Source organism: Amblyraja radiata, chromosome 8, assembly GCF_010909765.2.
Source record: "Amblyraja radiata isolate CabotCenter1 chromosome 8, sAmbRad1.1.pri, whole genome shotgun sequence".
NCBI classification, from domain to species: Eukaryota; Metazoa; Chordata; class Chondrichthyes; order Rajiformes; family Rajidae; genus Amblyraja; species Amblyraja radiata.
In genome coordinates this window covers 7,516,289-7,528,850 of record NC_045963.1, presented here as the reverse complement: position 1 = coordinate 7,528,850, position 12,562 = coordinate 7,516,289, and the positions used below count along the sequence as shown (strand labels likewise).

At 43.6% G+C, this 12,562-nt stretch overlaps 1 protein-coding gene across 7 annotated transcripts in view; it reads right to left on the bottom strand.

Moving 5' to 3' along the window:
• Positions 1 to 12,562, bottom strand: part of birc6 (baculoviral IAP repeat containing 6) — a 344,318-nt gene that overhangs the window by 39,858 nt on the left and 291,898 nt on the right. For all 7 annotated transcript variants that reach the window (XM_033025120.1, XM_033025122.1, XM_033025124.1 and 4 more), the window contains 3 exons: positions 8,775 to 8,920; positions 6,898 to 7,008; positions 3,407 to 3,624 (listed from right to left, as the gene is read on the bottom strand). In XM_033025120.1, the coding sequence (XP_032881011.1) occupies positions 3,407 to 3,624; positions 6,898 to 7,008; positions 8,775 to 8,920 (475 nt within the window). The remainder of the gene's footprint in view (positions 1 to 3,406; positions 3,625 to 6,897; positions 7,009 to 8,774; positions 8,921 to 12,562) is intronic.

Below are 12,562 nucleotides of genomic sequence, written 5' to 3'. Positions count from 1 at the left end.
GCATTGCAGGTCCCGAAGAGCTCAGTGATCTCCGTCATTCTTCAATGTAAGAATTTGGAACCACCAGGACTCTTCAGAGAGCTGGCTGCCCGGCCAAACTGAGCAATCGGGGAGAAGGGCCTTGGTCAGGGAGGTGACCAAGAACCCGATGGTCACTCTGACAGAGCTCCAGAGTTCCTCTGTGGAGTTGGGAGAACCTTCCAGAAGGACAACTATATCTGCAGCATGCCACCAATCAGGCCTTTATGGTAGAGGCCAGACGGAAGCCACTCCTCAGTAAAAGGCACATGACAGCCCGCTTGGAGTTTACCAAAAGGCAGGAGAAGCAAGTTTCTCTGGTCTGATGAAACCAAGATTGAACTCTTTGGCCTGAATGCCAAGCGTCACGTCTGGAGGAAACCAAGCACCGCTCATCACCTGGCCAATACCATACCTACAGTGAAGCATGGTGGTGGCAGCATTATTCTGTGGGGATGTTTCTCAGCAGCAGGAACTGTGAGACTAATCAGGGTCGAGGGAAAGATGAACAGAGCAAAGTACAGAGAGATCCTTGATGAAAATCTGTTCCAGAGCATTCTGGACCTCAGACTGGGGCGGAGGTTCACCTTCCAACAGGACAACGACCCTAAGCACACAGCCAAGACAACGCAGGAGTGGCTTTGTGACAAGTATGTGAATGTCCTTGAGTGGCCCAGCCAGAGCCCGGACTTGAACCCAATCGAACATCTCTGGAGGGACCTGAAAATAGCTGTGCATCGGTGCTCCCCATCCAACCTGACAGAGCATGAGACGATCTACAGAGAAGAATGGGAGAAATTACCCAAATACAGGCGTGCCAAGCTTGTAGCGTCATACCCAAGAAGACTTGAGGCTGTAATCGCTGTCAAAGGTGTCTCAACAAAGTACTGAGTAAAGGGTCTGAATACTCAGGTAAATGTGATATCAGTTATTTATTTTTAATTACTTTGCAAACATTTCTAAACACCTGTTTTCGCTTTTTTATTATGAGGTATTGTGTGTGGATTGATAATTAAAAAAATGAATTTAATCCATTTTAGAATAAGGCTGTAACGTAACAAAATGTGGAAAAAGTGGTCTGAATGCTTTCTGAATGGACTGCATTTGCTTCACATCAGCTCACAAACAGCAGTGGTCATAATACGGTCCAAGAGCTCATGAAAACACAATGAAACAATGTGCACAAGTGGATCTTCCATCACATTCGGCCCCATAGAGCCAGAGTCACAGAGAGGGGTCCTATGATCCAACTTGCCCATGTCGAGCAAAATGCCCCATCTTCCACCAGGTGCTCTGGTTTCCCCCCACATCCAAATAAGGGCTGGTGTGTTAACTACCTCTGCAAATCATCCCTTCTGGTTTGCAAAAAAAAATCTAAAGATGTTCATGGGCATGTGAAAGAGGGCAAATAGCCAACTGTGTATCAGCGTTTATCAGTGGCATTCCAATCTCCTGTGTCACTCTCAGCCAGGGCTATTTGAAACCACATCCTTGTGTGCTTTTCACCAATAATCTGCCTTTGCCCTTGGAAATAGCCTGTTCCTAATTACTTACACTTGCAGCATTAATATCACGACTGCCTAAAGTTTATTCCTCCACTTGCCACAACATTTCTGTAGCTACTAATCTGCTCAATCAAACCTTCACATCCACCTTCAGTGTGATTTAAACTCTTGCTCTCTCATATCCTGGTTATTCTCCCTGATACAACCCTCATTCCCATTCCCTTGTATATGAATTGTTATATTAAACACCTGGTTTAGCTGTTTATTGCCTGGCTGTACCAGAAAATGCAATGAAACAGTATTTTAGTTTGGTAAATCTACTCATTGTTCCAGAATAATCCTGGACTGCCCCTTCTTATCATCATTCTGCCAAAAAACATCTTAATTTCACTTTTCCCCATGGCATCAATAACAGATGCTAAGGGATTTCTTTGCCATTTAGACAGATTGTGCAGGCTGCTGTCCTGACACTTATCCAACTATCTTTCACTGGTTCATCAGGTCAAATATTAAATGTTCCCCTCATTGCAAACACGTGTATCCCCCTCTGCACCAGCTCAACACAAACTTATCTTGCACAGAGGACCCACTTCCTCCTCTTTAATCTACCAAGCCGCCATCTTTCTTCATGATACCCCAGGTTGTTATGAAGTTCTCTTTCAAGTATTGCTCCATACTCCTACAGATTTAATGCCATTATGTCCCTCCTCAAGCAATAATATTTTACTTCTCTCACTGTAAATTGGAATCTTTCTCCAAATTCCTTTTCATCTTTACAGTGCTTGAAAGGGTTGTGTTCTCCAAGTCCTCTCCCACAACTCCATGTGAAAATCTCCAATCGGGTTTCAATCCCTAGCAGGGTACAAAGCAAGAAGATACTGACACAAAATACTGGTGTAACTCAGCGGGATAGGCAGTATCTTTGGAGAAAAGGAATGGGTGACGTTTTGGGTCGACGCTGCCTGGCCCGCTGAGTTACTGCAGCATTTTGTGCCTATCTTCGGTGTAAACCAGCAGTTTCTCCAGCAATTTTGTGTACCTTCGATTTTCCAGTATCTGCAATTCCTTCTTAAACACATAGTACAAAACACTATTGTTCAATGTCACAATTCACTAAACGGTTAAAATGTGACAAAGTCATTGTGTTCATTTATATCCCCTGCACCATCTCCCACTTATGCAAAGTCTTGAAAATTGAGAATTCTCATCCTTGCTCTCAAATCACAGCATGACCACCAGGGGCGCCGCATGATGGCAGCCTCACCAACAGTGTCTGCTTTTTTGTCTTTTTTTTGTTATTTTTAGTGTGTTTTAAAAGTTTGTGTTATTGTCCTCTGGTTTGTTTTATGTGGGGGGTGGGGGAGGGGATTGGGGAAACTTTTTTTCAATTTCTTACCCCGCCTGAAATATGATTATTTTCCAAGTCGTATCTCTGGTCACTCTGCGGCCTAACATCTTGGAGCAGGAGGACTCGCTCTGGACTGACTTTGAGCCCCACCGCGGGGGGTGAACTTACCATCGGAGCCGATCCCTTGCCTGGGAATTTTGTGTGTTTTGTTGCTTTTTATTTGGCAATGACTTGGCAAATGAAAAACATACTTCGCTAATAAAGTATTATTGTAAGGTATTGTATTGATCTCCTTATGACTACACCAGTCCTTAATCCTCATAAATCACCATGCTCCTCCTATGCAAACTTCTGGTTTGGTTAGCCCTCCTGTGAACCACTCATGTAGGTTTTGGCCTTGACCAATGGCCAGTTTTAGTTTTAGAAATCCCACATGGTTCACAGAGCACGTTAAGATTGAATGAATTTAGAGAAATGAATGAAATCCATTGCACATGTGCAGATTTACTATCTAGCTTCATAATAATGCACTTACCTTCATGATATCCAATCTCTCCTCATCACAGCGCACAAATACACTGGATGAAGAGGAAAGAGGCAGAGACGTCGAGAGTGTGACAGCTTCCTGGGCAAGACGTCTGGCTCTGGCAGCGCTGTTAGCATCACTAGCATTTTTCACCTGAGACATGTAATGATAGTTTACTTTGAACACCAATTTCCCATCATCATCTTCTGTGACCATCTCAGCAGTATCTAAAAGCAAGCAAAATGTACCCATGAGATATTGACACACACACACACACACTCAGAAACAAAACAACATTAACCAATAACATCATCAGGGAGCAAATCTGCCAGCAATAAGAGATTAGATCGGGCTGGTTTAGCTGAAGATGCTTTTCTCGTTAGTGGGACAACATATCTAGTTGAGAGCACAATAATAAATTGGAAAGCTATTTATGATTTAGAAACATAGAAAATAGGTGCAGGATGAGGCCATTCGGCCCTTCAAGCCAGCACCGCCATTCATTGTGATCATGGCTGATCGGCCCTAATCAATAAATCGTGCCTGCCTTCTCCCCATATCCCTTGATTCCACTAGCCCCTAGAGCTCTATCTAACTCTCTCTTAAATCCATCCAGTGATTTGGCCTCTACTGCCCTCTGTGGCAGGGAACTCCACAAATTCACAACTCTCTGGGTGAAATTTTTTTTTCTCACCTCAGTCTTAAATGGCCTCCCTTTATTCTAAGACGGTGGCCCCTGGTTCTGGACACCCAACATTGGGAACATTTTTCCTGCATCTAGCTTGTCCAGTCCTTTTATAATTTTATATGTTTCTATAAGATACCCCCTCATCCTTCTAAACTCCAGTGAATACAAGCCTAGTCTTTTCAATCTTTCCTCCTATGACAGTCCCGCCATCCCAGGGATCAATCTCGTGAACCTACGCTGCACTGCCTCAATCACAAGGACGTCCTTCCTCAAATTAGGAGACCAAAACGGTACACAATACTCCAGATGTGGTCTTACCAGTGCCCTATACAACTGCAGAAGAACCTCTCTACTCCTATACTGAAATCCTCTTGTTATGAAGGCCAACATTCCATTAGCTTTCTTCACTGCCTGCTGTACCTGCACGCCAACTTTCAGTGACTTGTGTACAAGGACACCCAGGTCTCGCTGCACCTCCCCCTTAACTAACCTAACCCCATTGAGATAATAATCTGCCCCCTTGTTTTTGACGCCAAAGTGGATAACCTCACATTTATCTATATTATAAAGGTAGACAAAAATGCTGGAGAAACTCAGCGGGCGAGGCAGCATCTATGGAGCAAAGGAATAGGTGACGTTTCGGGTCGAGACCCTTCTTCAGACTGATGTGGGGGTGGGGAGGCGGGAAGAAGAAAGGAAGAGGCAGAGACAGTGGGCTGTGGGAGAGCTGGGAAGGGGAGGGGAAAGAGGGAGAAAGCAAGGACTATCTGAAATTGGAGAAGTCAATGTTAACTGGGGTGTAAACTACCGAAGCAAAATATGAGGTGCTGCTCCTCCAATTTACGGTGGGATTCACTATGGCCATGGAGGAGGGCCAGGACAGAAAGGTCGGAAAGGAATGGGAGAGGGAGTTGAAGTGCTGAGCCACCGGGAGATCGGGTTGGTTAATGCGAACTGGGCGGAGGTGTTGGGCGAAGCGATCGCCAAGCCTGCGCTTGGTCTCACCGATGTAGAGCAGCTGACACCTAGAGCAGCAGATGCAATAGATGAGGTTGGAGGAGGTGCAGGCGAACCTCTGCCTCACCTGGAAAGACTGCTTGGATGGTGTAAAGGGGGGAGGTAAAGCGACAAGTGTGGCATTCCCTGCGGTTGCAAGGGAAAGTGCCAGGGGAGGGGGTGGTTTGGGTGGGAAGGGACGTATTGACCAGGGAATTACGGAGGGAGTGGTCTCTGCGGAAAGCCGAAAGGGGAGGAGATGGGAAGATGTGGCGAGTGGTGCGATCCCGTTGGAGGTGGCGAAAATGTCGGAGGATTATCTGTTGTGATAAATGTTTTAATAAATGTCAGCACAAAATGATTCTCCAGAAAGGTTGCCAAATAATGACACAAAGATCAAAACATCTGTATAATAAGGGAAAAAATTAAAGCTTGAGAGATTAAAATAAAGTGCTATTTCTTTTTCAAAATGTCGCAAAAACTACAGAAGTAATATTTGAAAATCCATTGGCACGATTTTGATAGGTTTTCTGTTTTCATCAAGTGTATTTTATAGTCATATGTCCCAGATAGAACAATTAAATTCTTACTTGCAGCAGCACAACAGAATATGTAAACATAGTACACTGTCAACTACAATGCACGTATCAGATTGGTAACAATGGCACATTTTTAAATCCTGAGATAAATTAGGGAATGCAGTCACAGAGTGGATGAAACATTGAATATTCCATGACAATAGGAAACAAATCCTGTGCATTCCAACAAGATATTATAAACATGTATTATTTATGCTTTGTTCCTCAGTGCAAATGAGGATTTGGACGAAATAACTTATTAAAATTTCCTTCAGAGCACGAAAGCCTGTGTCACTTCTTTCAGGTGGTCATCTATCACTATATTTTATCCCAACATTTGAATTTTTTCTCTTATTTTGCAGATGTTTTGATTTTCATGTCATTATTTGGTGATCTTTCAGAGAATCATTATCTACAGACAGCTTTCCTGAATAAACACATGGTAAGAGACAAAAAACATCTTGAATTCATTTGAACCACTGCTGCTCTCGTTTGCTCATGTATGAAGTTCAAAGGCACAAGATAACATAGCACAGGATAAATTGCAAAGATGCTCACATTTAGATGGGATCTGGATTTAGCTGATGGGCAGCAAATACCCACTCAATCGGCCAAATTGTGAAATGTGGATATCTTAACTTAAACAAAATTCAATTTAACAAAAGATCCCCACCACATGTGCTGTCTGTACAGAGTTTGTACGTTCTCCCCGTGACTGCGTGGGTTTTCTCCGAGATCTTTGGTTTCCTCCCACATTCCAAAGACGTATAGGTTTGTCCGTTAATTGGCTTGGTATACATGTAAATTATCCCGAGTGTGTGTGTGTGGGATAGTGTTAATGTGGGGGAGTCGCTGGTCGGTGTGGACTCGATGGGTCGAAGGGCCTGTTTCCGTGCTGTATCTCTAAATTGAACAAAACTAAATAGGAATCGGGTAAATTCTATTTACTGTAGAAATAAAGCTTTCTTGGCCCTCTAATGTTAACACTGTTAACACACCAGCCACACCAAAGTGCCACATTGACAGATGAAATCTGGCCAGCACTTTCCTTTCTGACCAAAGGATGCTGATACAAATGACAACATATAATGGAATCCCTCAGTTCATTAAGCCACTGCAAATGTGACAAGACTATTCAACTATGCTCATTGACCTGTTTATTAAAGAACTGTCACAGATATAATCTCAATGCGCAAAGCGTAACATTGCCCCATCTCACCACGAATAAATAAACTTACCAAACTGCAGCTTTTTCATTGTAGCTACATATTTTTCCTCTAAAGAGCGTGTAACTGCCATGGGCCTCGACCTCATCATTGCTTTATTTGTTGATTCTGCTATTTTCTTTTCTGAAAGAGATCCAATTAAATACTGTAGCAAATCCTATATATTACTGAAATATTTTCCAATGGCTTAAAGAGAATGAGCGAAAAGAATAGAAAGATATCTTAAGTATAGAAGTTGGGAGGTCATGTTGCACTTGTATAAGGACGACAGATGGAGCAATGGGCTAAGTGTTCGGCTGGCAACCTGAAGGTGGCCGGTTCGAATCCTGCTTGGAGTGTGTACTGTCGTTGTGTCCTTGGGCAAGACACTTCACCTACCTTTGCCTGGGACTAGAGACGGAAATTAGCTACTGATTGGCTACAATCTCGCATATTTACATGCAAATGTTCATTAATATGCACTGTCCCTATAAACAAATTATTATTATTATTATTATTATTATTATTATTATTATTATAAGATGTTTGTGAGGCCACATTTAGAGCATTCCGTTCAGTTCTGGGCTCCATGTTATAGGAAAGATGTTGTCAAACTGGAAAAGGTACAGAGAAGATTTACGAGGATGTTGCCAGGACTAGAGGGTGTGAGCTATAGGGAGAGGTTGAGTAAGCTGGGACTCTATTCCTTGGAGCGCAGGATGATGAGAGGTGATCTTATAGAGGTGTATAAGATCAAGAGAAGAATAGAATGAGTCTCTTGCCCAGATTAGGTGAATCAAGGACCAGGGGACATAGGCTTAAGGTGAAGGGGAAAAGATTTAATAGGAATCTGAGAATTAACTTTTTCATACAAAGGGTGGTGGGTGTACGGAACAAGCTGCCAGAGGAGGTAGTTGAGGTAGGGACGAACCCGACATTTAAGAAACAGTTAGACAGGTACATGAATAGAATAGGTTTGGAGGGTTATGGACCAAGCGCAGGCAAGTGGGGCTGGTGTAGATGGGACATGGGCAAGTTGGGCCGAAGGGCCTTTTTCCACACTCTATCACTCTATGACTGACCCTGGAACGCTGAATTGCGAACATGGGCAGAAAGTTGCAGCATGAACTAAAGTAGGGGGTGATGAGTATGAAATGCTGAAAGAGAGCACATAAATGCAATAGGTAACAGAGGAGTTTTACTTAATATGCGGTGGTTTATATGTCATGGGAGCTGGAATATAGCAGTGGGGAATTCCTACTGCCATTAGTGAAAGCACATCAAGAGCACTCAGCATAATTTTGGTTCCCCCAATTTAAGAAATAATATTATTTCATTGGAAGCAATTCAGAGAAGGTTCGACAAAATGTTTCAGTCTTGAGGCATTATTTTATGAGGCTTAAAGCAGGCCGAGATCCTACTTTTGAAGAAGGAGGTGCAATCCTATTGAAAAATATGATGTTAAGGTGGCTCGACAGGAAAATGCGGAGAGAAATATTTCACTCATGGGAGAGTCAAGAAAGCGGGCATTCATTTAAGACTGAAATAGGATCATTTCCTATCAGACGGTAATGAGTCTTGTAACTCCTTGCCACAGAGAGCCATGTTGCCAAGTCGTCGGACAATGTTCAAGGCTGAGATAAGGAGATTTGCAAACGCAAGGGAATAAAGGATTATTTGGAAAGGCCAGGAAGATGCTTATGAAATATAATTTTCTCACTGAATTATCCAAGGAGCAGAATGGATTACTTGTTATTCCTACAACTTATGAACAGAAATAATATAAACTAAATAATATTCTGACAAAAAAAAGCAAACTTTGCCTTTTAACAAAACTATAGGTTGGTCAAATTAACATTTCTCAAATCTTTGCCAAACACTGTTTGGTAATAAACGGTTAATAGGCTTACCATGTACTGCTTGTCGGAGGCTGGTGGCTGCCAACTGTACAATCTCAGCAGTTTGCTGAATGTCAGGTACTAGTAGCGTTAGTCCCTCAGATTCTGCCTCTGCTGCATCAGTCTTGGTTCCTGTCTTGCTTTTATCTTTCTTTGATCTGTTAGAAAGAGCAAGCAATATTTATGTTATTTGAAAAGAGCTCACCTAATTTTCCTAATATATTTACAAATGCTGATATCAAGTGAGTACAGTAAACCCTCATTTTAACAGACACCTTTACAATGATTCCAGTTACAGCAGATGGAGCCCTGGTTCCCCAGCCACGGCTTCCGACACCACGGCTTCCGACGCCACCCCGGCTCGCACGATGCACCCGCAAGCCTTCACCCACCACAGAGTCCAGTCGGCACGGCTGTTGCTGCAGCTTATGCTGCAGCCCCGGAGGAAGCACTTTCTTCCAGCAGCCGCCAACGACAGGACACGCTCGGTCACCTCCCCTCTCACCAGATGCCACTTCATCCCATCAGCCCTGGCTTTGCCCGCTCCCCACCGCCGCTCTGTCCACTCAACTTCTCCATCTACCGGGGCCTCTGGCTCCTTCTCCCCCAACTGCAGGCGAGGAGGTGGCAGTGGGGCGGGAAGCAGACAAAGTGACGGCTGACAGGAACAAACGACAGACAGCAGGTGAAAAGGGGGGGGGGGGGGGGGGTGGGGCCAGTGGTGATCTGGTGCGTCCCGTCGGTCTGAAGAAAGCGATGTCCCTAGGGGCTACAACGTGAGCCGCAACTACAGCTGCAGTGGGTCATGAAGGGCTCGCTGGTGCAGACCAGTGGCATCAGAGTGAAGGTGTAATGAGACTAAAGTGAAACAGCACGGAACCAGGCCCTTCGGCCCACCGAGTGTGTGCCAACCAGTGATTTACAGTCCGTAAACACAAAATAAACAAAAAAACACCAATAAATTAATAACCACAATAAGAGTGCAAACTATCCTGAATTTCTTGGTGCAACCAAAGACAGTCCACAATTCATAGTTTAGTGTTTAGTAGTGTTCGAGACCCAACATGTCCCAGCTACACTAGTCCCACCTGCCCGTGTTTGGCCCATATCACCCCAAACCTGTCCTATCCATGTACAGTGCATTCAGACCCCTTCACTTTTTCCACATTTTGTTACGTTACAGCCTTATTCTAAAATGGATATTTCATTTCATTTCTTTTTATTTCATAAATCTACCCACAATACCCCATAATAAAAGTGAAAACAGGTGTTTAGAAATGTTTGCAAAGTAATTAAAAAGAAATAACTGATATCACATTTACATAAGTATTCAGACCCTATACTCAGTACATCGTTGAGAAACCTTAGGCAGCGATTACAGCCTCAAGTCTTCTTGGGTATGACGCTACAAGCGTGACGCTTGGCATTCCGGCCAAAGAGTTCAATCTTGGTTTCATCAGATAAGAGAATCTTGTTTCTCATGCCTTTTGGCAAACTCCAAGCGGGCTGTCATGTGCCTTTTACTGAGGAGTGGCTTCCGTCTGGCCACTCTACCATAAAGGCCTGATTGGTGCTGTGCTGCAGATATAGTTGTCCTTCTGGAAGGTTCTCCCACCTCCGCAGAGGAGCTCTGGAGCTCTGTCAGAGTGACCATCGGGTTCTTGGTCACCTCCCTGACCAAGGCCCTTCTCCCCCGATTGCTCAGTTTGGCCAGACGGCCAGCTCTATGAAGAGTCCTGGTGGTTCCAAAGTTCTTACATTGAAGAATGACGGAGGCCACTGAGCTCTTTGGGACCTACAATGCTGCAGAAATTGTTTTATACTCTTCCCCAGATCTGTGTCTCAATACAACCCTGTCTTGGAGGACTACGGGCAATTCCTTTGTCTTCATGGCTTGGTTTTAGCTCTGACATGCACTGTCAACCGTGGGACCTTATATAGACAGGTGTGTGCCTTTCCACATCATGTCCAGTCAATTTAATTTACCACTGGTGGACTCCAATTAAGTTGTAGAAACATCTCAAGGATAATCAATGGAAACAGGATGAATTAAGCTCAATTTTGAGTGTCATAGCAAAGGGTCTGAATACTTATGTAAATGTGATATTTCAGTTATTTCATTTTATTTACTTTGCAAACATTTCTAAACACCTGTTTTCGCTTCTTCATTCTGGGGTATTGTGTGTAGATTGATGATAAAAAAATAATTTAATCCATTTTAAAATAAGGCTGTAACAACAAAATGTGGAAAAAGTGAAGGGGTCTGATTACCTTTTGAATGCACTGTACTTGTGTATACTCTGATGAAGGCCAATATACTAAAAGCCTTTTTGACCATTCAATCTACCTGTGACTCCACCTTCAAGGAACCATGCACCTGTACTCCTAGATCCCTCTGCTCTACAACACTCCCCAGAGGCCTACCATTCACTGTGTAGGTCCTGCCCATGTTAGACTTCCTGCAACACCTCACATTTCTCTGTATTAAATTCCATCAACCATTCCTCAGCCCACCTGGCCAATCGATCCAGATCCTGCTGCAATTTTTCCCAGCCATCTTCACTATCTGAAAAAACAGCCACTTTTGTGTCACCTGCAAACTTGCTAATGTTGCCACGTATGTTCTCATCCAAATCATTGATATAGATGACACACAGTTACAGGCCCAGCAACGAACCCTGAGGCACACCACTAGTCACAGGCCTCCAGTCTGAGAAGCAACCTTCCACCGTCACCCTCTGCTTCCTTCCATGGTGCCAATTTTCCATCCATTCAGCTATCTCTCCTTGGATCCCATGCAATGTAACCTTCCAGAGCAGCCTACTATGAGGAACCTCCTCGAATGCTTTGCTGAAGTCCATATATACATCTACAGCTCCGACCTCATCAACCTTTTTGGTCAAAAACTCAGATTTATGAGACACAACCTCCCACATACAAAACCATGCTGACTGTCCCTAATCAGCCCATGTCCATCTAAGTGCAAATACCTGTCTGAGTCACAGTCCTGATACTGACTGAATTCATCGGTGCTCTCCTTCTCTCAATTGCTGCAGCAATACATTTCAAGACGTGGTTATTCCAAGTATACTGACCCTGGGAAAGACTAGTCCTACATCCTGATAAAATACTCCTCAATGTTATCACTTCTGAACACAAGGACCACGTGTCTCCACCTACCACTGTTTGAGGTTGTGCGGTGAAGGTGGCACATCATAAAGGCCACTTACATTGATGAAGCTGAATTTTAGTTAAAATATAAGAAGATATTAAATTGGCTTCTGGGCTAGCTTACAGCTTATATTTAGTCTCAAATTAGGCTTGCCTCAGGTTGCGGGTGTGTGGGATAATAAATCCTATAACATTGTCTCCCAAGTGAGGAAGTGACAGAGAAAGAAACAGCTAGTCACATCTTTGAAGTAAGATGCCATAAACCAAATGGCCTATGTTTATGAAGGACCAAATGACAGAGAGGAAGCAGCGAGAGCTAGGGTGATCTCTGTGAAGATAAAATGTCGTAAACCAAATGGCCAATGTTATCGTACTATGTAAACAAAAGGCCTTTGATGTGATGCATTCTGTGGAAACCTTTTCCTGTACCTCTGACCATGACTAATGTCTGTGAAATGTGCTAAGGGGACAAAAAAACCCTATTTAAGGCAATGTAATTCTGTTGTTCAGTGAGGTGAACGGAGGACGGTCAAGTGTCTGTAATGGTTACTTGACTGGAGTTCTCCCTCCCTTCCATCGGCCGATAATAAGTAAAGTTGTGAACTGGTCTACCAAACAGTTTGTGTGGT